The 27,276-nt window shown below is 44.1% G+C and overlaps 1 protein-coding gene across 1 annotated transcript; it reads right to left on the reverse strand.

Moving 5' to 3' along the window:
- Positions 1–6,670: 6,670 nt before the first annotated feature.
- Positions 6,671–23,145, reverse strand: LOC132356430 (neuronal acetylcholine receptor subunit beta-3-like). The gene is made up of 7 exons (XM_059909223.1): positions 23,127–23,145; positions 22,803–22,926; positions 20,510–20,661; positions 19,461–19,505; positions 10,508–10,617; positions 9,388–10,270; positions 6,671–7,200 (listed from the first exon to the last, which is right to left on the reverse strand). The coding sequence occupies exons 2-7, from the start codon at positions 22,885–22,887 to the stop codon at positions 7,066–7,068; spliced, it is 1,410 nt and encodes a 469-aa protein (XP_059765206.1). The 5' UTR covers positions 22,888–22,926; positions 23,127–23,145; the 3' UTR covers positions 6,671–7,065.
- Positions 23,146–27,276: the final 4,131 nt, after the last annotated feature.

The following is a 27,276-nucleotide window of genomic DNA, read 5'->3' on the forward strand; positions in this document are numbered from 1 at the left end:
ATTAAGTAAACAAATTCACATTAATACATAATAGTAGTAGGTGCTTCCAAGGAAGAATTATGACACAACCAAAAAAATCCATCCCAGCGTAAAGATATTACTCTTTGGAAACTACAGTGTTCTAATGTAGCTAGTTAGAGACCATTTTTAAAAGGACCAAGGTCACAGGTAAGAGTCTCTGTAACTTTGCTGTGTGTTATGGCCACAGGCTATACTTGTAAAATTACCAGTGGATTAAGGTAGACAGATCACCTTAATCCAGGGATTAGTCTTAACGCTAATGACGAGACAGCCCGATAGCATGTCCCCTTGTATGGTAAATAGAAACTACACACCATCATCGACGATGTATTCTGCCAACAGTATTGAACTAGATTATAGTTGTAACTTCCAATTTACAGGAAATACAGGACACAGGGGGACAAGCTAAACAACACCAGAAGCAAGTAACAAGACAAATCCTAAAAATGAGACATTCTTGGGGAAAACTGATCTACTCCTTTCAACAAGTTAGTGACAAGAAAGAAATTAAAATAGATTTAAGAGGCATAGCACTATGGATTGAATCTTACTTTAGACAAGCTATCTCTTAATTTAGGCTATTCTTGAGATAGTTGGGGAAGCTTGAATATGGAGTTATTGATTCTTCTAAGTGTGATCATAGTATTTTAGAATTCTTTTAATGTAAGAAAATGGTTCTTTAAGGGGCATACTGAAAATTACACATGCACACACAGAGTTGGAAATATTGGGTGGAACTGAGCAAGAATACAAATTTGTCCTCATTTTAGACAAATAACCCAATCCAAACTTTGTGATACTGGGTTAATTAATGAACAAATATGATTTAAGCCTTGGCCACGTACTCAACTCTCTTAGATGCTGTTGGGGATGTAATGGAGGATATGCTACAGAATAGCTGAGGAAATAAAATTCGCAGAACAAAGCAATAGAGAACAATTATGTTCTAAACTACATATATATCAGAGACTGAAAGCACCACAGGCTCTTGGAGACGGGGGCTCTGAGGGGGCTGCGTGTTCTGTGAGGACTTCATGAGGAGGGGGGTGTGAGCAGGGAACTGAAGGATGAGAACAATTGAGGGCAGCTCTCTGTGTGCCCTCACCTGTGTGTGCCCACATGTGTGTGTTCCACACCTGTGTGTGTGCCCGCATGTGTGTCCTGCGTGCTCACATGTGGGATGCAAAGTTGTATGGGTCTTCCAACATCCACTGGTTGGAGTTAGCTGGAACATTTTGCCCGCAGATTTGTCTTGCTAAACATTTGAATGTAAAATTGCTTTGCTTTGAAGTTAGGTTTTGTAGTTACTCCTTAGGGCTATCGTGCTATATAAATGTTTATCCTTTCCCACACTTGAGACCGTTATCCCCTCCCAGTCTAGCTGGGACGAGGCTTAAGCTTCGTGCACACATAGAAATGCTTGACCTTTACTGTATTTGTGTCTGGTCAGAAAGAGGCTTGGCGTGGAAAGTGTTTCACGTGGCATTTTTCATAATTTAAAACTGAATTCAACTCTAAATGCATCTTTCCAAGATTAGTACTGTCATTTACCCAGCAAACTAATGAGCTAAACAAAGTTAAGTAATGAGTTAAGTCAACAGTGTTCTCAATAAAAAGAAGAACAGTGATTTGCCCTTTGAGTCCATAATCCCGTCAGGGATTTAAGGCAGGGAATCCTTGATTTTCATCACAGTGTAGTCCAGCAAATCCTGTCCTAAAGCAGCAATAAAGCAGATTATGTTTTCCCAAAGGAACAAAGTTACAATTACAAGTTGTGTGGTTTAAAATTGTGGAAGTTCCAGTATTTAATCTCTAAAGTATAGAATTTGGGGGCAGGAGAGGTCTTCAAAGTCATAACCTCTTGCTATTGACCAGAAAACTAAAACCCAGAGAGGACAAGTGACTCACCGAAGACCCCACAGTTCACACAGCTAGGTAATGGCTGGTCTAGAACCCAAGAGTCCTAGTGCCCTGGTTTCTGCTTTGCCATGTTGCCTCCCTTTAAAAATTCAGCAAAATATGCAGAAAAGTGATGACTATGTGGATCATACGAGGGGCCCCATTGTTCCATAATGTGAGCACATAGCACAGAAAAATACAATTCTATACAACAAAATTTGGTATCTATTGAAAACAAATACATTGACCACATTAAATATTATTTAAACACCTAAAATATATGAATATGATTTCTTTTCTTTTTTCTTTTTTTTTTTGAATTTAGAATTTCTTTTGAGGGTGATACAAATGGGATAAATCTAAAAAACAGTCCAGGCTATTTGAAAAAATTCTATCATTTCTGTTCACTATGGTTCTGTGCTTTGTTCTAAGAATAGAGCAGATCTGGGTACTTTGTAGGAAAGGAAGCCTCACAAGACAGGAGGGTAATTAAAGGAAGCATTTCCAGGAGGAGGGGTCAAGGGCACAGGGAAGGAGAGATAGGTATGAAGGAGAAGGGCTGGTTGGTGTGAACAGGATGGAGATCTGCCTGGAAGCAGGAAGGGCAGTTTGGAGACTTCAGCAAAGGTCCAGGAGACTGAAACAGCCAAGCGTGAAGAGCCCCACGAGAGTGGATGTGGTCCTCCTGCCATGTCTGACAACACATGTGGATCATTGCCTTCAAGACACGCCTCACTTTTTTTTGGCCAATAAATTCACAATTCTATTCCCAACAGAATCATCTTTCTAGTCCCCACCCATGTCCAGCACCTACCAGGCTGCAAAGTCAAGATCATTCAGTCCTTAAAATAGACCTCACTCTTCTCATGGTGTGATCCCACTCTGGGTGATTTTTCAGTGTCCATTTGCCATCGACAATTGAACATGTCTATAGGGGTTGGAATTTAGTATAAATTACTGGCTGATGTGTTTCCTTCTTCTTCTTCTTATTTTTTCATCTTCTAAATCCTACTGATATTTCAGAAGAAATGTGAAATGAAAACGAATCCATAGGAGTACTGGAAAGTTGGCTGAGGTATCTTCATAGACTGGATCGGTGGGGATGGCTGAAATATGTAGGACAGATGAGATCAGATTTATGGAAAAACCTAACAGAGCAGTGGAATTTGTGGTACCATGCAGGAGAGTTGGGACTACCAAAGAAATTATTTTTTTCTAGCAAACCCCACAATAACCCTAAGATTCTATATGGGGAGATGAGTGAAGGGCGGAGGAGCAGCTGCTGGGGTTCTCCACCCTCACAGTGGCTTCTGCAGTCTGTCCCCACTGATGTGGTCATTCTGACACATGGAGAACTAGAGTGGGCACCAGATCAGAGAATTAGGGCAGTGCCCGAGGTCACTTACAGCTACCGTGAAGGAAGGGGTGTCCCAAATGTAGAAGATGAACTACACGCACACCCTAGAGAAATGCTTGCTTGGACACAAGACAGTAAAGGAAAGTGACTGAAGCTAGGTTTCCTGTAATTAGAAATGGATTTCACTGTCAGGAGAGTAAACAATATCAGAACTCACCAAACATTTGAATAAAATGACCACAAAAAGCATCAAAAATCAGCAGAAAAATTAACCGCTACAGAAAAATTTTTATTGCAGACAGTAGAAGAAGCCTTTTATTTTTTTAAGACTTTTTTATTTATTTATTTATTTTGGCTGCATTGGGTCTTCATTGCTGCACATGGGTTTTCTCTAGTTGCGGTGATGGGGGCTATTCTTTGTTGCGGTGTGTGGGCTTCTCACTGAGATGGCTTCTCTTGTTGCAGAGCATGGGCTTTAGGTGTGTGGGCTTCAGTAGTTGCAGCACTCAGGCTCAGTAGTTGTGGCTCGTGGGCTCAGTAGTTGTGGTGCATGGGCTTAGTTGCTCTGCGGCATGTGGGATCTTCCTGGACCAGGGCTCGAACCTGTGTCAGCTGCATTGGCAGGCAGACTCTTAGCCACTATGCCACCAGGGAAGTCCCTAGAAGAAGACTTTAAAGTAACTCTTCCCCTAATATATATTCCAGAGGGTATGACATCCAAAAAGAAGAATTAGAGTTGTTGGAAATCAAATACATGATTTATCCACAGACAAACCAATCCCCCACCTGGGTAGGTGGGCTGAATAGAAGACTAAACAATAACTGAAAAGCAAATTAGTCAGCTGTAACATCAAACTGACAATGGAAAGAGTTAAAGAAATAAGAAGTATGAGAGAAAAGTTAATAAGTTAATAAATATGGAAGACATCTAGGAATACTAAAACCCTTCTGTTAGAAATTTCAAAAAGAAAGGGGAGGAAGAATGGAAGACAGGAAATAATGAAAGAAGACAAGAAAAATTGCATGAGTTGAAGAAAGACATTAGTCACCACATGCCAAGACAAGGAGAGAGAGAGTAAGTCTTACACTTGGACACATACAGCATACAGGTGACATTTCTAAAGTCCAAAGATGAAGAGGGAAGCTCAAGCTTAAGAAGCTTAAGGAAAAAACAGGAATCTGTAGCAATGAGAATAAGAATCATCCCTCACTATAGTTCTCATCTATAATGGGGGATATTGTAGAATAATGTCTTCAAAGTTCTGAGGGAAAATGATTTTGAACTCAGAATTCCAGGCCCAGCCAACCTATTCTGTGAGGGCAGAATGAACTACAATTGCAGAAATGCAGGGATTCAGAAAGGTTACCACACTCAAAACTTTCTAAAAGAATGGCTTAGAGACGGATTCCTCTGAAATAATGAAATGCATCGGCAAAAGAGAAAAATAGGATAAAAAAAATTGGAAAACTTAGGATTAAAAAAACTGGTAAACCAAGAAATGAATAAAACGATTAATTGTTTAGAATATGGTTGTTGACAAAATGTATTGTCAAGACATTATTCAGAAGAAAGAGACACATAATATAAAAATTAATAACCTGGAGCTAAATTCTGGATGATTTAGAGAAAATATAAAAGGTGATAAAGAAAGAGGGGGAGTGAAGGTGATTTAGCATCTTGTTTTGTTTAGAGGGTAGTGGGACAGGTGTTAATTCTCAACACTGGTAAAAGAAGTTTGTATGTGCTTATTAATAAATTAGTAGAAAAGGGTGCATACCTTACAAATCATTAGAGAAGAAGAAGGAACAGACAAATTCAGTCAAGGCTGAAAAGGAGCAAAATAAGAAAGAACAAGAAAACATTACACAGAAAACACAAACAAAATGGCATAAATAAGGCTAAACATATTGGTGGTAACAATTTATGTGAAAAGGTTAAATACTTAAATTGGGTTTTTAAAAGTCCCAGCTGCAAAGAGTTTATACGAAACATGCCTCGCACAAAATAATCCAGAGAAGGCTTGGATTTAGAACTGGGAAAGGAGAACAATTATTTCAAGCTAAAATCCAGGATTTGGCATCATCGAGAGAGAAGACTGTCAGCCTCTCCCCATGAGTCTCAGAGAGGGAGTGGGGTTGGGGGGGGAATGAGGTGCTCCCAGAGGGCAGGGAGACACATGCAAACAGAATGGGAAGAGTATTGGTGATGGTTTCTTTGGATCTGACACCAAAAGCAAAGGCAGTAAAAGCACAATAAACAAGTGGGACTACATCAAACTAAAAAACGACTGCACAGCAAAGGAAACCATCGGCATGAAAAGGTAAGCTATAGAATGGGAGAAGATATTTGCAAACCATATATTCACTAAGACGTTTCTATTCAAAATATGCAAGGAACTCATACAACTCAGTAGCAAAAAACCAAATAACTCAATTAAAAAATGGGCAAAGGATCTGAATAGATATGTTTCCAAGGAAGACAGTCAGATGGCCAGCAGGTAGATGAAAAGGTGCTCAACACCAGGGGAATGCAAATCAAAACCACAATGAGGTATCACCTCATGCTTATTAGGATAGTTGTCATAAAAAAGACAAGAGATAACAAGTGCTGATGAGGGTGTGGAGGAAGGGACCCCTTGTGCACTGCTGGTGGGAATGGAAATTGGTGCAGCTACTATGGAAATCAGTATGGAGAGTCCTCAAGAAATGAAAACTAGAACTACCATACAATCCAGCAATGCCACTTCTGGAAACGAAATAATTCTCTTGACGAGATATCTATATCCCTATGTTCACTGCAGCATTATTTACAATACACAAGACATGGAAACAACTTAAGCATCTGTCGATAGATAGATGGATAAAGAAAATGTGATATATATGCAATGGAACATAATTCAGCCATAATGAATTCAGCCGAATATAATTCAGCCATTTGCTGACAGGACAACAAATGTCCTGTCATTTGCGACAACATAGATGAACCCAGAGGACATGATGCTTAGTGAAATAAGCCAGACACAGAAGGACAAATACTGCATGATCTCACTTATAAGTGGAATCTAAAAAAAAAGAAAAAGAAGTTGAACTCATAGAAACAGAGAGTAGAGAAGTGGTGGCCAGGAGCTAGGGGGCGGGGAAATAGGGAGAGGTTGGTAAAGGGGTATACATTTTGGGTTATAACATGAATAAGGTCAGAGGATCTCATGTAAAACGTGACTACAGTTGATAACACTGCTTTGTATAATTGAAATTTGCTAAGAGAGTAGAACTTAAATGTTCTCAGAAAAAGAAGAAGAGAAGAATAAGAAGAAGGAGAAGGAGGAAGAGGAAAGAAACAGAATGGAAAGCCTGGAGAGTGCAGCTGAAATGGATTAGATTAGATGAAGGGACATAAAAAACCATTATCAGAGCATGTTCAGAATTTCAGTTTTCTAGGAAAAGGCCTGGGTCTGCCCACACCTCCTCCTGGAACTCTTCATGGGCCACTGCCACAGTCCTAGTGTGTCTTGGCTCGTGACCTCAGGCCTGGACACACGATTCCTCCCTGAATGTCTGCACAAGCCAAGGCAGGGGTCTGAGGAGGGTCTGCCTGATGTAAACCCAACTCACTCTCACGGCAACCAAGGTTCAACCTCCCTGAGGATGACACAAGACGCTGTCTACATTCGGGGCCTCCTGATAAGCATGTGCGCTTGGATGCTGTATACACGTGGGGGCTGGATGTCAGTTCTAGGGTGTAATTCTGTCTTTATGTGTGCGATTTAGATTGCTCTGGAGACTTGTTCCTAATGGTAACTGTGTAGCCACATCTTCAAAGCAGGGGTGAAAATCAGAACTGAGCCGGTGACAGACGCAATCAGAAAGAGCCAGAGGAAGATCCGGTCGAGAACTTGAGCTGCGAACTTCCAGTCCTGCACCACCTGCAAAAGAGAAAAAGACGCCTCCCATTCAGGATGCTGGGCAGCTGTTCTGAATTCATTTCAAGGGACTTCAGGAAGAGTCCTATTCAGATTTACAGCCCTGCAGTTTTCCAAACGCACCTGACACATCCCCTGCAATATAGGCTTCCTGGGACCTCACTGACGGTGCCCAAGAAAACAGCCCATATTTCAAGTTCATGGGAAAACACTTTCATCACCGTTGAGGATGTAAAATTGAAAGAACAGAATCATTGATGCGTTTGTAAACGTCACTGATTGAAATGGGAAAAGCCTGATTTTTACCCAAATAAAAAGCCAGCATCTCTTACTGTGATGCTTCCTGATATGACATAGGAAATAAATCACAAATTTATAAATTAAGAATTTTTGTGGTCACTTGACTCAGGCCCTCTTTTCCTCCACTCCCCAGGTGGGTGGGGCTGCAATGGACACCCCTGGAGGAGATGACAGGAACTGGTGAGGGAGAGAGGAGACCAAGTCCCTCTGGAGGAAGGGAGGCTGGGGAGACTGGGCAGTGGCCAGTGAGGGCAAGGTCAGAGCAGGACGAGCTGCAGGGTCGGCGGGGGTCGGGGGGAGCCTCAGAGACGGGGCCAGCAATATTTCAAGGGAAAATAAGTGTCCCATTTCCACTACGTGGGGATTTGGTAAAGATGGAACCAAGCAGGACGCCTGCCGTTCTAGAAGAAACATAGAAGCTGATGCAGAACTTGAATGTATTTTGTGCACATAGAGGTTTAGAAATAAAACCTTGGGGAAAACCACAAAGAAGACAGATGAAAATGTTAAAAATTTCAAACTTAAGTGGGGGATTATTAACGATGTGAATCATCTTAAATGTTTTGTATTTTCCAAATTCCCTATACTGATGATGTGTTATTTTTATAATTTTTAAAAAAGCTATTTAAATCTTTGTATTAGAATTTCTAAAAGGCACCAGGAACTATATTCAATATACTGCAATAAACCATAATGGAAAAGAATATGAAAAAGAATGTATATGTATGTATAACTGAGTCACTTTGCTGTACAGCAGAAATTAACACAACATTGTGAATCAACTATACTTCAATCAAAATAAAATTTAAAAAAGAATTTCTAAAAGATATAAAGAAAGAAACAAACAAAAAACCCTTAAGGATAGCTGTAATGTTTTTTCTATAGCAGCATTTTTTCTAGTGCTGTTTAAAACATTTTTCAGTGGATGAAAAAAATGACAAATTGTAAGAGAGGAGAGATACTAAGCAGTGTCTACATGAAAAGTAGAGGATATTTCTAAAAAACCCTATTCTTTCATAAGTTTGTTTATGAGATCAGGATCTTGGCACTAATTTTCACTGATTTTAGAGTAAAATAATTGAACCCTATAAACTGGTGTAAGTATTAACTCATTTTAAGCAACAGACCTGCTTTTGTGCTGAGTATTTATATGTCAAATAATATTTTCCTTCCATGGGGGAGGGACCATGTAGAGGAGGGAGGGAAGACGGGGAGAAGAAAGAGGAGGATTGACATTTACTGACTGCTTACATAATCATGAGACCACGTGCGCTGGGCACACAGTGCATGTTTCATACTTGACGTCACTAATTCCTCACAATAACCCTTCAAGGGAGGTTTCAGAAAACTGAAGTTCAGGTTAAGTAGCTTTTCTCAAGTCATATGGAACATGGGTAGCATCTGCATGCAGGACCATTTTGAGTCTGAAATCCACACCCTCGTCACATTTAAAAAAATAAATCTGTTTGAATCTGTGAACTAAATATCTGTTGTTACACCATGTTTTTGTATAAATTAAAAAAATGATTCTTTCTGTTTTCTTTTTTCCAAATATGCTGAATAGAGATAAACATCATCCCACTAAAAGTGAGAGATAAATGACCAGAGACCAGGATAACCAACTTAAAATGTAGAATTGAATTATTTTAGATAGAATTAAGGATACTTATAAGAAATAGTGCTTAATCTATAGTTGCTCCTCTTTTGCTCATTCTGTTTTTGTGAACCTCTCCCTGAAAATCCATACTGAAGTCTCTATTTTGTGTCAGGGCTTGTTTTAAGTTTTATGTGTGTCAAGCAGAGAGCTAATAAGGTCACATTTTAAACAAGGACGCATTTGCTGTAAACAGACGTTAAAATCTCAGTCCTGGCTTGTGGCGGTCCCCTCACCTGACTGATGAAATGCTCTTTCTTCACGTGGCTGGAAATGTATCTGATGGAATCCGCAGCCTTTTCCAGCAAAGCGACCAGAACTTTTTCTCCATCGCTAATCTGCTTTTGTTTCCTTTTTTCGAGGACTTTACCTCTCACTGCCCGTTTACTCTCCTCTTTATCCGGGAAAGAGTAGCCATCCACGTGGTCCTTCATGCAAAGTAATTTAGGGAGTTTTTGCAGAAACAGCCGCTTAACCCAGGGGGCCATGGGGTGGTAAGTGGAGGGAGATCTGTGGTGGACGTTGATGACAAACACGGTGACGATGATGGACAGGGTGACGAAGACCATGATGAACAGGAGGTACTCGCCAATGAGCGGGATGACCTTGGAGGAGGACGGGATGATTTCTTCAATCACCAGGAGAAACACTGTCAGAGAAACCAAGACGGAGGTGGATAAGGAGAGCTTCTCCCCCTCGTCAGAAGGCAAGTAGAAGACAAGCACTGTCAGAAAGGACAGCCCCAGGCAGGGGATGATGAGGAAGAGTGTGTAGAACAGGGGCAGGCGGCGCAGCACGAAGGAGTAGGTGATGAACGGGTACCGGTACGCGCCATCTCTCCTGCTCCCCGCCGTGCCCTTGGCGTTGAGGATCTCCCACTCTCCGTTGTCGAAGAAGTCTTTTCTGTCCACGTTCTCGTCTATCAGGACGAGGTCAACCATGGTCCCGTCGTAAGTCCAGGATCCGAACTTCATGGAGCAGTTCTGCCTGTCGAATGGGAAGAAGGTGACGTCCATGGTGCAGGAGCTTTTGTAACTGGCGGGAGGCGTCCACACCACAGTCCCATCGGATTTCACGATGGCCTTGGTCATGAGCGAGCCTTCGAACCGTCCGTCAGTGCTGTCGAAAAACAGTTCACCTGATGGTTAGTTGAACACATATTAACTGTTTTCTTGTTTTTCCCACCGTCGTACTATTTGTATTTTATGACTTTCCTACCACAGGGTCAAACAATATTTCCAAAAGGAATAATTTTCTCGTTAAAGTTGTACCTTTCTCTTAATTATTTTGGCACAATCAGGCTTTTCTATTTCTCCTCCTAATCCGACCAGTGCACTTTTCTACTGTGATACTTACTTTTCAAAGAGAACTATGTCAGGAAGCCAGAGAGATTCTGATGGAACTTTAATTGAGTGAATTCCACTGTATTCATCTGGATTCCAGCGTAATTTGTGGTCTGTCCATTCCTGTGTGAAATTAATATACTGTAATTTTGTTCTGAAAATTCAAGGTATTAGAGTTTGGAATCTTCAAGTTTATGTTAATTTACTAATCCAGTGTTTTATTTTAAAAGGGAAATTCATCCACTTTAGACCTTATGACCCTATCCGTGACTCAGGGCAGGTCAAGATACAGTTCGAGCCAGCCTGGTCTTTGATGGTGCCCAGACTCTCACACCTCTCCAGTCTGGGATTTCCAAAATTGCCGTAACTACCTCACAATTTAGAGGCTCAGCAACAAACACCACTGATTCATAACCTATTTTTTCAGCCTATTTTCTCCTAAGGAACAAAAGAAAAGCAAAGATAGCTCTAACTCAGTTTATTCTAGGAGAGTTGGTCCAGTGATATTGTAATCTCATGATAATGGTATTGAGACAAATGATTTTGAATATCAATCAAGAGTCTTGGACAAAGATGCATGCAGCATGTTAATGTGAAACTTCCAGTATCTGCTGACTACTCTTGAGGACATTATAACTTTTACCCAATGAAAAAATATTTCCCAGGAATCTCCTTTTAAATTCTAATCTGAATTTATTTTGTGAGACCAAATCCAGTTTCAAATTATATTCCTAATGTTGTTAGCCTCCAGATGCTTGCATATTTTTCCTTGTAATAGAATGAAATCATTTAGCATGTTTTACAGGGGCTGGTGGATCCAGATTAACAAAACTGACCATTAATTGATTGAATTATGAAGGATGATGTATGGATGACCCAGTTACAGCAGAAGTGGACTTAAAAAGATTTAGGATCTAGAATCTTATGAAATCTGACCTGAAAATTAATTATTCCACTGTCTGTCACGTGGACAGTTGAGGAATGATATAGGACAATATTAAATGACATTTCAGGAAGTTGGGAGGGTATGCCCAGTGTGAGGCTTCTTGGAGCCCCGTGATGCCAACTTTGTCATTAAAAAATCAGGAGTCAGCAGATAGATGATTCACTAGATGGTAAAATATTGAAATATGCATGATGCCTGGAAAAGGATGGAACTATACACACCAGATGAGACACCGTCTCTCTTAGGCAATATTTGTGAGGCTTAATCCTTGAAAAACAAATTTTAAAAGATATGGGTCTTTAAAAAGCTACGCTCTAAAGGATTAAATAAAATTGCATGACTACTTATGGAAAACCATGCATATGAAGACTGACAGTTTAAGCGCCCAAACTAATAAAGCATTTACCATGCTTACTTGGTACTCACAAGCTTCTCTCTTCCTTCCTCTTCCTCTGCCCATTTTGAAAAGCAAATATAATTTCCTTCCTATGAATTATTTGTCTCCTGCTAAGGAGATTTCTACTACTGGCAGCAAGCCTGAATCCCAGAAATGCTGAAGGGAACTCAGAGCAGCAGTTTTGGTTTGCTTTAACTTTTACATTTTAAAATTTTCCTTACAATAAAAGTCACTCTACAGTTCTACAGGCAAACAGTTGGATAATCACTAATGCCATCAAGATACCAGAATAGCTCTGTTGCCCCCAAATTTTCCTCTGGCTGCCCCTTTGTAATCAACCACTCCCATGTCCCCAGTCCCTGGCAACCACTGATCTATTTTCTGATTTTATAATTTTGCCTTTTCCAGAATGTCATATAATGGAATCATACAATAGGTAGCCATTCCATCCTGACTTCTTTTACTTATCAGAATACATTTTGGATTCTTCTAGATTGTATCAGTAGTTTGTTCATTTTTATATTAGTGAGAAGTATTCCACTGTATGAATATACCACAATTCTTTTTATCCATTCACCAGGTAAAATATCTGTATTCTTTTCAGTTTTTAATGATTATAAATAAAGCCACTATAAACATTTTGTAGTTTTTTGGGTGAAAACCATTCTTTTTTTTCTCTTGGGTAAATACCTAGGAGTGGGATGGCTGGGTCATAGAGTAAGTGTACGTTTAACTTAATATGGTACATACCGGAGGGGCTGAATCATTTTGCATTCCCACTAGCAATGCATGAGCATTCCAGCTGTTTGGCATCATCTCCAGTACTGGGTATTGTCACATTTAAATGTTTAACTGTATTATAATAGTTGTAAAGTAGTCTCTCGTTATGGTTTTTACTATGCATTTTCCTGATGATTAAACGATGCTGAGCATTTCTTCATGTGCTTACTTGCCATCCACACATTTTATTTGGTGAAGTGGTTGTTAAATCTTTTGCACATTGTTAAAATGGGTTGTCTGTTTCCTTCTTACTGAGTTTTTAGTTCTTTATATATATGGAAAGTACATTTCTATATATAAAAATAGATGCCGGGCAGGGAGTGAGCTGCAGGCCCACAGGCGATGAGCCCCGGGGACAGACGTGCACTCGGGCAGACTGGCTGGAGCTGGGCTCTTACACTCTGGCTCCGTCTTTAAAAATCAGTGTTAAGCAAGCACAGTCAGTGAGTCCAAACCCACAGTTCCTCCACTTGGAACCTAAAGATCTGGAAATCAAACTGCCTGCTTCTGGAATTCAGTCTTCTCTCTTCTACAGGCGCTGCCCGTCTTTACCGAAGCCCAGCTCTACAGCCAAAGAGGAAGGTGGGGAGCTCACATTCTGGGGGCACATCCCAGCAAACGCACACCGGCCATACAGACTGTGCTCAGGGAAGTGGGCCAAGCCCCAGAGGGAGAGGCTGTTCAGTCAGAAAGATTTGTCTCGCTCACCGGACAGCAAGATGAACAGCTGTGGCCAGAGGCAGCACAGAGACCGTGCTTCAGGAGGCTCACAATTTGGGGGGAATTAATTCATTCCACAAATATGCGAGGCTTATACCAGCACTGAGCAGGGCCGCCTTGCCCTCCTAGCCTGGGGCCGTCTCAGACAAGAACGACTAAACTAACCGGCAAACCATCACCACACCCTGTGGTCACTGCCATGAAGGGCGCGGTTCGGGTGTAAAGATGCAGGACGGTGAGTGGACAGGGAAGGAGGTTCGGATGTGACGACATCGCAGCTGAAGCAGAGGGTAGGAAGGGGCAGTGGGTGCTGTAGAGGGCAGGTCAGCTGTGGCCGCTGTTCCAGGATGAACAGCAGACGTGAGTGGATGGATGAATGAGGGACACGTCTCAATCCTCGAGGAGGATACAAAGACAGCTCCAGTGGATTCAGGGTGTGTTCTTGACCAGTAAAGGAAAAGGGGCAGGTGGGACTTGTGGTCATTGCCGCTGACTTGGGGGTATCCGAGAGAGAGAGAGAAAGAGAGAGGCAGCCCTGAATTAGAGTTCCACCCCTGCACTGTTCTTTACTAGCTGTGCTCCTCTGCGGGGTTAAGGGAGACATTCCTCACCATCTTGGGGTCCTTCTGATGCTAGACCTGGGGAATCAGAGATGCTCTCCCCCCCCGACGTGCCCATCAGAGCGGCTCACAGAATTCCCAGCAGGTTGTGGTCCACCATGATGCTGGCTGAGCCCCACACCCCAGGGCCACTGCTCATCTTGGGGTCAGCTGGGTCAAGGTGAAGATTCAGAGCCCAAATCCCCGGTCCTGCTCTCTAAGGAGCTGTGAGGCTTTCTGGTCACTTCCCTGCTCTCTCTGAAACCGTGGAGGCATTTGGAGATTGATCTCCTGTCTCTGCCTTCTTAAAGCAGTAGATTAGAAACAATATCCAGTGTTCATGGAGCATGTCCTGGCCAAGATTCCCAAAGCCCTGTACAAACATCAGCTTCACTTTGCAGCAGTCCCGGGCTTGAGAGCTTGTTATTAAAGGAAACAGGGGAGCGCAGGGTAGGTCAGGGCCAAATACCAAAGTTAATCTCTGACTGAGAAAAAAAATGGAAACATACTCCCAGTCTAGCTCTCTTAATTCTGAAAAGTGCAACTTCAAATCCATATCATATATATTCCCTTAAAACTGTCTTTTCTTACATATATTACCTGAAATATCACCCATAAATGTCGAGATATTACCAAATTTCATTTAAACCTAAATCATAAGACTTTTTAAAACTGTAAGTCATGACTTTTTTATAATAAATAAATTCTTCTAATTATTCTTAATAATTAGAAAAAATATTATTATAATAATTAGTAAATCTTAATCCCAAGACCAAAAGATAGTAAGGAACAAATATTCCTTGCTGGTGATTGGCAACCTCTGGGACACCCTTGGTATCTTCAGTTATCTCAAAGTCAGGTGTGAAATTCCTAAAACTGAATTAATGTTGATTCACTTTAAAGACAGCAACATGACATATTATATGTCTCATATTTCCATAATATCTATGAGTTGTCAAGGCCAAGAAATGGGCTTTGTCATTAAGGATGAGAAAGCCTACAAAGGTGGCACGAGGAAATGACATTTATTGAGTCCCCACTACGTGCCAGACCATGTAGGAGTCACATTCATGCACACAATCCCGTTCAACCTCCCAGCGACACTGTGAGCTAGGCATTGCCTCTATTTGCTAGATGAAGAGACTGAGGGTCAGAGAGGCAAAGTGACCTGCTCAGGTTTATACAGTGAGACTTTGGATTCCTGACTCACTCTGCTTGAATCCATGTGAATCAGAAGACCACACGGGTCTCCTCTGCTAAGGTCAGAGTGAGGCTGTAGAAAAGGAAGGAAAATAAGATGGTGAGGGAGGTCTGAGGTAAATTCCTAGACATACAAGTGCCATTGCAGGTTGTGAAAGGCTTTGGGGACATGGTCCAGACCTTACGGCAAGGCCGTCCTTTCCTTGGGTTTCCTTGGGTTATGAAATAAACCAGCTTCTTGGTTTTCTCCTGCAAGCCAGCTGCAGGGATTCATCCAATGAGGTCTTCATCATGTTTCTGAACTTTTTGTTGATCTAAAACAGGAATCAGGTGTTGGAGAAACAACACCAGTCTAAGGTGTTGGCCTGGGCAGAGATTAAGGAAGCTTGCTTCCCCTTGGGTCGCCATGGAGCTAGGATAGCAGCCGGCTCTCAGCAACAGTGAATCTTACTGGTTCATTGGAGTATGCCTCCAGCGGTGCAGGCCCAGTGCCCTCCACCATCCCTGGCATGTAGTAGGTGCTCAGGAAGTGCTAGTTGAGTGAATATACTTGACATCTGTCGTCAGAGTGATTATTCACACGATAACATCTAGGCAAAGGGCCAACCCTCCTGTCATTAAAGAAGGGATATTTTCATCTTCCATCCCCTTTTGGGTACCTACGGTGCAGTTTTCCTACCCTTGACAACGACGAAGCAGAATCTGAGCGGCTAGGGTAGTGAGTATTTCTCACGGAGTTTTAGTGAGTTAATAATCTATTTATGATTTATATGGTCTTGATTACTCTCTGGAAGTACGAAGGAGGAAGACAAACGAGTTTGTAAAATAAAATCAGTAACATAAAAGTAGCTCCACGTAGAGGACTTTTTCAGGATGTCACTAAATTTGTGCTTGTAAAGGTCTGTGGTTGAGAGGATAGAAGAGAAATGGCTAGACATAGCAGATGAGAATGAAGGAAATAGAAGATACAGCAGAGGAATTGGGTAAACAAACAAACAAATAAAAAAACCAAGCATCTCAGTTGCATATGCTATCAGGAGACATGCTTTTGGTCCAATTAGGTAGAATTTTATTCTCTCTGTGGAAATGAACTAGGGAGCATTTTTCAGTGTCTGAGAGGGCAATGATAAAAGAGGAAGGTTTGGTCATTTTTGTCTTTATTTTGACTAAGGTAGACAGGGGTGATTGGAAAGAGTTTCCTGTAGGTTTGCTCTGGTGTGAGAGCTTTGGGAAGTCGTGTTATTGGGAAGCCTATTCAGGTGGGTCACAACTTCTCCACTTTTATGGTTTGTAGAACTTCTGATTGTAGAACTGATCCTGCAAGAGCCAGTTTAAATGTCTCCTCCCCTTGGAAGCCTTCCCTGATTTATTCCCTGTTTCATTGTCATTATTGTAATGACCCAGTTCCTTATGTATATACTTTCCTTATGGTGTTTATCATATTACAGTAGTTATTTTTTACACAACTAACACCAGATCCTCTCCTTGAAGCAGGGCTGTTTTGTGCTCTGTACATCCAGGATCTAGCAGAGTGCCTGGCCCTTAGCAGCCTCTCAATAAACCCTGTGGAATGAATGGAAGATGGAGCGAAACCTAGCCTCATTCTGTCCCACATGTCTTTCTAGACCAACTCCATGAGACGTCCCAGAGGTTGAGGAATCAAAGCCCTAGAAGGCCAGGATTAGGAACCGGACTCTACAAGTACAGCCCTGAGAGGAGGGCTGGACATCTCCCGTCAACTCCCTCCAGTCTGAAGAAGAATATGGTTTCTTTATACAAGCCAGGCTGCACCTAATAGTGTGTAACCCGAGGCAAGTCCCTCCAGTCCTCCAATCCTGTCTTCTCATCTGCAAGGTGGGAATAATAACAGGCCTGTCTTAGGAGGTGGCTGTGAGAATTGAATGCATTCATTCCCGTGACACAAGCGGCAGAGTGACTGGGCACTTGGCAGGTCCTCAGTAAATCTCAGTATTGTTGCTGGCTACTCTGAAACTGACGTCTGTGTAAAACTCTAATGGTCGTTTTTTTTAAACATCAATTTTATCTTCTTTTTATCATCCCTTTTCTTCTGTCCTTTCTTTTACCTTTTTATTTTTAGAAAGCTTTAAAAAAAGTATAAAAGTAACATTATGGTGGCGCTCCAATGCCTCCTCTTCCAAGCAGCCTTCCCTGCCTGCCACCCAGGCCATAGATTCTCCTTTCTTTTTTGTTGCCACATTGTTTGTGCCACAACATAGCCCTTATTGACTAATACCTATTGTGACATTCCCGCTCCAAATCCAATCTGTGTGAGTGGAATAGTTTCCTAATATTCTCGGTGGTTTCTCCCACTTTGGAGCCTCCTCTAATTTAGAAACAGGCCTTGATGTTTTGTGTGAAGCTGGATGTGCAGACAAGGCCCTAACTGGGGAAGGCTGGTTCCAGCCAGGTGAGGCAGACTCTTCAGTCTCTGGTAACGGGGGTAATGATACCTGCTCTGCTAATTCAGAGAGGTTGAGAAATGTAAATGGATAAGAGCCATGACAACCCATTGCAAATTAATGCAATGAAACTGTGTTACTCTCGTTACTTCTATGACATGGGAACCAAAGTCCCCAGCTGGCTTTTCTAAGTGTCAGCTAGCAAGCCCCCACCTCCCCCTGGAGATTTCTCTTGCTCTGTTTTGGGTGTTGGGGGTTTTTAGGTGTTGGTTCTGTCTTGCCCTGGAGGTTCTCACCAGGCCACCGTGATTCTGGGGCATAGGTTTGCGAGAGGTCATTTCTAAAGTACAGCTAGAAACCAAGGAGCAGTGGTTTCTTCCCTCCGTATCTGACATTGTTCTCTTTGGCTGAAATGGCCCCCTATTTCCAAAATCTCAAGAAAAGTGAGAAGTCCCTACTATCTCAAAGGCCAAGGGTCCTGGACCACTGTTTTAAGTATAAGAGCTTAACCTTAAGGAGCAGCTGGAGGAGGTGTGTGTGAATCAGTGAGAGTCTGTTTGTTTGTTTTATTTTTGTCAAATTCCCAAGCCTATTTACACTTTAACAGAAAAGTTTTTCTTCTCTTCCCTGAAAGCTCAAATACAGGACTTCTTACTGATTTTTATGAACTCAAAATACCTCCAAATTCCACTTTAGAAAGTGCAAAAGTGGGATAAGTTCTGAGGAATGAGATAGGTATATCAAAAAGTACATTTATTTAAATTGTATTTTTATATCTACATTCCTTGCTTATTATTTTCTCCTGGACATTTTTATTTGCAAGTAAAAAATATGCAGATCCATTTCATAACATGCTAACATACCTACCAAGAAAAGAATCAGATAACTAGAAACTAGTAAAATTTATAATGATTATCCAACTCTGATCAAAGTTTTGGGTGGGAGAAATTTGATGACACCAGATAAAGTCTAGGGAATCTCCTTACAGTCTCTCTTATCCATTGTTCCTTATAAACAAACCATCAGCAGAAAGCCCTGAACAAGTCTACTAAACTTGAATAGATAACTAATTCATTTCAACATAAACAAGTGAAAAATATTATGTTTGTACATTGAAATTAAGTGAGATAATTAACATATCACCACTGGGAAGATTTTAAATCTCTGGGAGATGAGGCAACATCCTGTAAAAAAACAAATAATTGCTAACAAAAATAAAAAGCAAGCAATTAAATCAACCTTCTCACCTCCTATCAAGGAAGTGCCAATATTTTCTCCTTTACATGACATATGCAAACTTGAATGGTAATTATTTCCTGGCAACTCCAGAAAGAGCAGGAAACAGGCTATGGCCAAGCTAAGAGCTGAAAACCATTCACATGCTTTTCTAGTCATATCAGGAAAATGGAGATTCATCATTTTGACTTGGGCTTCACCTTGTTCTGAAGTTGGTGGTGAGTGGCCTCTGTCATTCCCTGTTTTCTGTTTCTAGGGAACAACATTAGGGGAAGAGTCATCCCAGGGAGGACCAGGGGGGAGGAGGGAGATTTTAACATCCCTGATTTTCTTATCCAGTTGTGGTAGCTTACATGGGGATAAGTTGCACCCTGGTACCTTTCCCCCCTTTCTCCAAGTAGCCCAGGGACCAGTGTCTGAGTCACCCTCCTACCTGCCCACGCCAGGAGCAAGAAGACAGAGCAAGGTGTGCCTACGAGCTTCCAGACTGACCTCTGACTCGTGCAGAAGAGAATACAAAAGAATAAACCCTTCCCCAAACTCTCCCAAATATCTCCCTGAAGAACTCAATATGCTCTTTAAAATCATTATTTCTCAACGGGAGCCTTTCTCAGTAGAAAGAACGGGAACAGTTAGGGAGGAGCTACAGGCCTGGGACTGACAGGTACCTGCTTGAGCCACACGTTTGTTGTCATCAGCTGATTCTTCTCATCCTAAGAGAATGAAAATTAAATTCAAATTAAGTGAAACTGTGTACTGGATTTTTTTTTTTTTGTCCGAGACTTCCTGAGTCTTACCTTTGAGGGGTCCAAAGTGAAAAGGATTCTCAACTGAAGAAGTTAAATGGCATTGAGAGGTATTATGCATATTTTGCTGAAGTATTATGCATATTTTGCTTAAAATGAATAATAATAATTAGAGCAAGTAGTAGTTCACTGTGGTGATATTTATATAAAATTGCATAACTGAAGGCATGGTAAGGGTGTGAAGTAGAATGAAGTATTAGCTAAATGGGAGATGGGCTTTGCATGATTTTCTAGAAGGAATCCTGGGCGTTGAGTCAGCTGGGTTGGACGCATGTGTGCACTTGTGGTGGGGTGGAGGATTTGGGCAATGGCGGAGGATTATTCTGCGACTTTGGGGACCACGGCAGAATGATTCTGCAGAATCGGGGTTGTTGAAGTTCATGGATTTCCCCAGGGACATCATGGCAGAAATGTCAGCCCGACAGGAAAATTAGTGGAGAGTGTTAGGGTGTGGCGTGTCAGGGAAAGGTATGGGGTCCTGAGGGGATCCGGGAGGGGATGGGGTCACCCAGCCACTCACTCTGGTGCTGTCACCATCTGCTGTCTCTCCCCACAAGCACCCCTGCCAGCCCTGGCTCAGCCCCACCTCTGCAGCCCTGCCCCTCACCCTGATGCTCACCTTGGTGGCTCCAGCAGAACTGCCAAGGGTGATGCCCTCCTAGCAGGCACATCCCCCCACCTCCCCCGAGGAAAAAGTCCCTCCTCCACCCCACCCATGCCCCGCCAACAGTGTTGCAATGAAAATGACATTCTCATTCTTTCCGCGGGTCATTTCACTGGCTTCTTGGGGCAGGTTTTATTTTTAAAACTGAAATGGCAGACGTGGGGAAAGAAAACAAAATCAAATGTTAGCCTCGAGAATGGGTGAAGGAATGCAAGTTCTTTGCAGCTGAGGGCCGAAGATTACTCACCACATCTACCAGCTGAGATATTTTCAACCCAAAATATACTTTTATGGTGTCATTAGAGTGTAATACAGGGCGAATCCATTTCTGGTAACCTTGGAATAAATGTCTGAGCAGCGCATCTTCTTCTTCGGCTATGGACCTGAATCCTGCGGCCGCTGTAAGACATGAGGGGACCTGAATTAACCGGGGAGGCGGGACGGCTGGATCCACATTCTCCAGCTGGACATCGTGTATTTCTAAACAGCCTGATTCAGCAGAGGCAGGGTTGAGGCTACAAGGGTTCTCTGTAAACATTCTCCTTACCCACCCCAGCTCCCTCCCCAAATGCACCGCTCGAAGTAGACTCTCATTCTATTTCTTTAATGTTGTATCTGGATGAGGCGATGGATGGTCACTGAACTTATTGTGGTCATCCTTTCATGACGCATGCAAGTCACACCATTATGCTGGGCCCCCTAAACTTCCACAGGGCTATATGTCAATTACACCCCAATAAAAGTGGAAGAAAAAAATAATTAAAAGTAGACTCTATACCTTACCCAGAGCTTTGATTTCTTACAGGACTTTCTCATCAAGAGGCCAACACCTTGACCCCAGAAGGATCATTCACAGCCATGTTTTGCCCCGTGACCCCCTCCTGACGGAGGTGGTCTCTGCCTGCTTGCACTGTCCATCACTGCGCCTGGTCTGGCCCCTTCACATCCCTCATCAATTTGTCATGCATCTGTCCCTGTCTGTCCTCCCCTCAGGTTTCACGATGGCAGGCAGAGTATATGTGCTATTTGGTGATGTTCATCCAGCACCTAGCACAGTGTCCGGCCACAGCAGGAGCTCATTTGATGTCTACTTAATGAATGAACCAATGAAGGGAGAGCCAGGCCATTTTCCATACGTTCAGTACATGTTCACAGAACACATACCGCATGCCCCGTAGGTTCCTTCCCTTCCTCCTGGGGAAGTCCTCCATTACGGAGAGCTTCCCTGGCCAAGAACCAGGTTCTAACAACAACTCTTTTCTGCCCCAAGTGTACAAAAGCCTAAGAAACACCCTAATTTCAAGCTTTAACACTCAAGTTGAAGAAATGGTTTAGGAACGTAGTCTAGAGTTAAGTTTTGTTTCTTTTCAGTGCTGTGCTATCCAATTTCAAACCAGGAAGCTCTTTGTTGTTTTAAATATGGCCCCTTTCTTCCTCTGTCCAGCACCCTCTGAAATCCTACAATGACTCATTCTGCACCATCCGCTTTCCCATAGAAAACCTCTTCTTCCCACTGAGAGACGCATGTGGCTGGCAAGGTCACATGCAAGACACACCCGCACATTTACCCAATGAAAACCCAGAGAGTCTTAGTGGGAAGAAAAGCAAAATCGCACACATGCTCCACATGTGCATGAGACCTTCACTTTACTGGGGAGTCGTGATTCAAAATGTAATTCGGAATGCTCCTCCTGGGGTGAGCAGGGCGCGGATACGAGGGGCTGCGTGCCGTGGCTGTCCCCACCCTTTCTCTTCCGCTCTAGAAAGCTGGTGAAGATGAAGATGCTGAGGGGTGGTAGAGGTGTAACCTTACGTCTGTGCTTATTGATTCAAAAGCCTAACGGTTCTCAAACTTCAACACGTCAACTAATCTTAGCCAGCAGAGAGGCATCAAGAAGCAGGTCAGCGGGTGGCAGCCAGGACAGCCCTCTGTACTGGCCCTAAAACCTTCCTGGAAATGTGGGCAGTGGGAGGATAGGGAATTGAAATTCCCCGAAGCCTTTGAGGGAAGAGGCTGAACTTCCCGAATTCCCTACCCACACCTGGGCTTAGCTTCCTAAGCAGCGCGGCAGCTCTGACGGCTTCCCAGCTCCTCCCGGGGCACCACCCTGATCTCAGACTCCATCATCTCCCTCTTGGATTTGTGTGCTGCCTCCTAATTGCTTCACTCTTGCCCCTTTTATAGTCCATTTTCCAGCAGCTAGACCATTGCTTAAAAGCAGAAGAGGATTATGGCAGTTTCCTGCTCAAACCCTCCCCATGGTTTCCCATCAAACTTAGAAAAACACCCCCAGTTCTTACCGTGGCCTCCCAGGCCCTAGAGGGTGCCCACCCTCCCCCACCCTGGCCTTGCCCCTCGTCCCCAGGCCTCAGCCCGTCTGCACGTTTCAGAACTTGCCCGGGAAGCTCCTGCCCTAGGGAGCCCACCCTCCCCTCCTCACGGTGCCCTGCCTTGCTCACGTCTCCTCCTCAAGAGGTCACTGAGGTTACACGATCTAAGGATCCCTCCCCACACTGCGTATGCACTTCATATCCTGTACCTTTAAATGTGGGCACCGTATCCCGCATCGGAGCTCCTGATGGTGCTGTGTGCCCATCTGCTTGTCGTCTGGCTCCCCTACGCATGCCAGCTCTCAGGACAGGGCCGGCGCCGTGGCTGCCGAGCTGGTAACAGCGCAGTTACTTGGCATGTGTTTGCCGAGTAGCCTTGGAGAGTTTGGGCCAGAGCTGGACCCCCCAGGAGAAGGAGGAGCAGGGGGGCCGCAGCTGTCCCCCACGCCTGCCGCCCCCCTCCCTGTGCAGGCAGCCCCTCCCCTAAGGAGGAAAACGCTGTGTGCTGGGCTCCGCGCTGTGCCTGCAAGTACCTGCCTGCCAGCTACTCGGCCTTCTTCCCTGTACAGGTGCTAACTCCACTCAGGAGCCGCGGCGCCAGCTTCAACCCTCCTCTCATGGCTCCCCTCCAGCCAGGACGCTGTGACCTTCCTCAGTCCCTGCGTCCCAGCTCTGCCCGTGAGAGCAAGTCACTGAGGACAACATCTCATGATGGTGGAGGTACACCAGGAAGGCTGAGGACAACTGCACGATGTCTGAACCAGCACACACACGCCACACACAACACACCACACACACACCACACACTACACACCACACATACACACCCCATACACACAGCACACACACACACACCATACACACACTCACACACACACCACACACACCACATACAACACACCACACACTACACACCACACACACTCCCCATACACATAACACACACATACACACACACACACACACACCATACACATAACACACACACACACCATACACATAACACACACACACACCATATGCACACTCACACACACACCCCATACACATAACACACACACACACCATACACACACTCACACACACACCACACACACCACATACAACACACCACACACACCACATACAACACACCACACACACACCACACACTACACACCACACACACACACCCCATACACATAACACACACACACACCATACACACACTCACACACACCCCATACACATAACACACACACACACACCATACACACACACACACCATACACATAACACACACACACACACGCATACACACACACCCCATGGGCTTATTAGCTGGGACGGCCCTGCATTATCATGATTTTGGACATGTGAGAAGGATCCTAAGACTGCACCTTGGACCTTCCTTCCTGGCAGGATAACTTTACTGTCAGTTTGGAGGCAGTGGGAGTTGCATGTTGGGAAGGATCTCCTAAGACTATGACCTGACCTCCCCAGCCCCTTCCACCCCCAAAGCCACCCCCTCTGTGAGGACAGCTGGACCCTGCTCTTCACCAGCGTCCAGAGGGAAGTGAGCAGATCTGCTCTCAGAGACCTGTGTGTTTGTTTTGACCCTGTTGCCCACGTCAGAGGGTAAGCTGCCATCTGAGTCAAGGAGGCAAAGGCGTAGCTCTGTACTGGCTCTTACGGACTGGATGTGTGTCCCTTCAAGTCCATACGTTGAAGCCCTAACCCCCAGTGTGACTGCATTTGGAGACAGGGTCTCAAAAGAGGCAATTAAGGTTCAATCAGGTCAGCAGGGTGGGGCCCTAGTCCGAAAGGATTGCAGTCCTCATAAGAAGAGGAAGAGAAACCAGAGATTTCTCCCCAGGCAAGCACAGAGGAAAGGCCACGTGAGGACACAGCAAGGAGGCAGCAGTTTACAAGCCAGGAAGAGAGCCCTCACCAGAAACCGAGTTTGGTGGCATCTTCATCATGGACTTCTAACCTCCAGAACTGTGAGAAAATAAATTTCTGTTAAGTCACCCAGTCTGTGGTATTTTGTTATGGTGGCCTGAGCTGGCTAGTACAAATCTGCATTGCCCAAAACAGACCTTACCAAAAAAGAAAAGAAAAAGGCCAAAGGTTGAATGTTTTCTGCCTAGTATCTTCCCCAAAATAGAAGCTGAAGTCACTGATGTTATTGGAGCAGATGTAGAGACAGGCCCAAAACTGTTTCTGGTTTGTTCTTCTTGTAAAATAGAATGTTATGAGGAAGGGCAAGGGCTTCCATGTTGATTCTTTGAGGCTAAGGCCTCAGTAAACATTAGATGACTTTAAGTGAATGAGGGAATGAATGAATAAATGCACAAAAGGCTATAACGGCACTTTCTGTGCATGGGAGACCAGCTCACGGCTCCAGAGGATGTGGAACCACAGATGTTCTCAGGATTTCCAGGACAAGTGGTCTCTTAAGAAATAAATGGATTCCTTCTAAAATATGACACAAATTAACATATCTACAAAACAGAAACAGACTCACAGACATAGAGAACAGACTTGTGGTTGCCAAGGTGGGTGGGTAGGGGAGGGGTGGAGTGGGAGTTTGGGATTAGCAGATGCAGACTATGATATAGAGGATGGATAAACAACAAGGTCCCACTGTGTAGCACAGGGAACTATATTCAATATCCTGGGATAAACCATAGTGGAAAAGAACATGAAAAAGAATATATACATGTATAACTGAATCACTTTGCTGTGCAGCAGAAATTAACACAACATTGTAAATCAACTATACTTCAGTAAAATTTTAAAAATACATTAAGAAAAGAAAAAAGTGGATTCCTGAAAAGTTGTGTGTAAACCAAATTTTTGCAAATGGACTTCTATTTCAGCTTAGTTAGACAAGACCACTATTCTAAGCTACATCTCAGTGATTCATTGACAAGTCAGGAAACTGCTCTTGAAAGATGAGTGAGTCTCCCACCCCCCTCTGCCATGGGGGTTTGAAGTCCCCAAAGTCAGCTTCCTAGGGGAGGGACGGGAGGACATTTGTACTCGTAAATAATTTCAGCATTAATTAAAGAGGAAGAAAAGAGAAATGGTAAAGATGTGAAGACAACAGAGTCAGAAGGGACTTTCATGGTGATGCGAGCCCCTCATTTTACGGGTGCAGACCCAGGGGACCTGCGAGGGGTCACCCAGCGAATGGGGGGGCAGGCTGGCCTTCTGAATCCCAAGCTGCCATCTTTCCACCGTCCCATGAAGTTCACTGAGGACTGAGGAGGCAAAAGACTGTTCCCTCCACCGTGGTCTTACTGCCACATGAAACCCGCTCCCACAGTTCACGTCTGTGAGCACATACTGGTTGTTGCTGCTCTTTCTGCTGTTGTGTTGTCAGCGCTGTATTCTCCAAACTGTTGCTTCAACCTGTCTGTCGCAGGGAAGCATGGTGCTCTACAACCAGGTCCCGGGGAGTACTTGTTTGGTCAAGGGGACACACTCGGCCCTGCTGAGGGTGCTCTGTAATCGCCCACCCCGCCTCCCCGGAACCTCCCTCTGCTGCAGGTGGCACCTGGCAGGCTACTTTGCTGCGGGGTTGGTTGGGGGGGACTCTTGAACAGGCGCTGCTCTGGGGTCGCTCTCTGGGGAGGGGGACGTCCAGTGCTTTACAGTCACAGAGCAGAGCCACCCTGCTTCAGACCGGACAAGGGTCTCCCCGCATTCCCCTGCAGCCCCTCCGCAAAACACACACACACACACACAACACACACACACACACACACACACACACACGACACACACTAGGTCTAACGCACATCTTCAGAGGATGTGTGCTGCCTGTTAGAGATGCTTTTCACCATCTCTTTTGGTAAAAAAGGTATTTTTGTTTCTTCCTGAAACATCTTTCTCCCCCTTTCTTCTCTTCTCCCTACTTAATTTTTTAATCCTTTTTTGCTTCCGTGCTGCGCTGCTTGGGGGATCTTAGATCTCCAGAGAGGGATTGAACCAGTGCCCTCAGCAGTGAGAGCGCAGAGTCCTAACCACTGGACCACCAGGGCAGTCCCGTCCCTACTTAATCTTTGTCTCATTTTTCTTTGTCAAAATCTTTCCCTTGGGACCAGACAAGCGGCCCCGCAGGCAGAGGGCAAGAAGAGGGAGAACCAGACAGTACATGTGGACAGACGGACAGACAGACAGACAGAGATGCAGCGCCCTGCCTGATTCCAGTGATTTCCTCCACGTGGAACCGGGCTGGGGCAGAGCTGCAGGAGGGTGCGCTGCTCTTGGCTCAGGACACCGAGTCTCCTGCCAAACTCATCACTCGTTAGAACGAGAGTCCAATGAATATTTATTCAACGTTGAGAGGCCCTGGACTCAGACCCAGAGACGAGAGGTCTGGTCCTGATTCCAGGCTGTGTGATCTCAAACAAGACCTTTAGCCTCTCCCAGTGACAATAGGGAGCGGTGATGGGGAAGGTCCAGCCACTCACACGCCCAGCGCTTCTAGGTTCTTTACGTCCATGAGACAGCCACAAACGTGACCTCTTAATGCCAATATCTGCTGTTCCAAAGATACACAGAGAGCTCAAGATTGAGACGCGCCCTTGATTCGAGAACAGCCCTTCACACCTGGCTGCAGCAGAGAAGGCATCCAGGTGACGGTGACCAAAGCTACCCCGGGACTAGACACTCCCTGGGAGGAGCTTAGGGCTC

This window comes from Balaenoptera ricei, chromosome 21 (assembly GCF_028023285.1).
Source record: "Balaenoptera ricei isolate mBalRic1 chromosome 21, mBalRic1.hap2, whole genome shotgun sequence".
In the NCBI taxonomy this organism is placed as follows: domain Eukaryota; kingdom Metazoa; phylum Chordata; class Mammalia; order Artiodactyla; family Balaenopteridae; genus Balaenoptera; species Balaenoptera ricei.

Coding starts and splice junctions, on each gene's coding strand:
- LOC132356430 (XM_059909223.1), bottom strand. CDS start 22,887: ATGCGTAGGGGAGCCAGACGACAAGCAGATGGGCACACAGCACCATCA. Junction 10,618..19,460: donor CAAACGTGTGGCTCAAGCAG/GTACCTGTCAGT, acceptor AATTTCACACAG/GAATGGACAGACCACAAATT. Junction 10,271..10,507: donor GACATAGTTCTCTTTGAAAA/GTAAGTATCACA, acceptor GTTTTTCGACAG/CACTGACGGACGGTTCGAAG.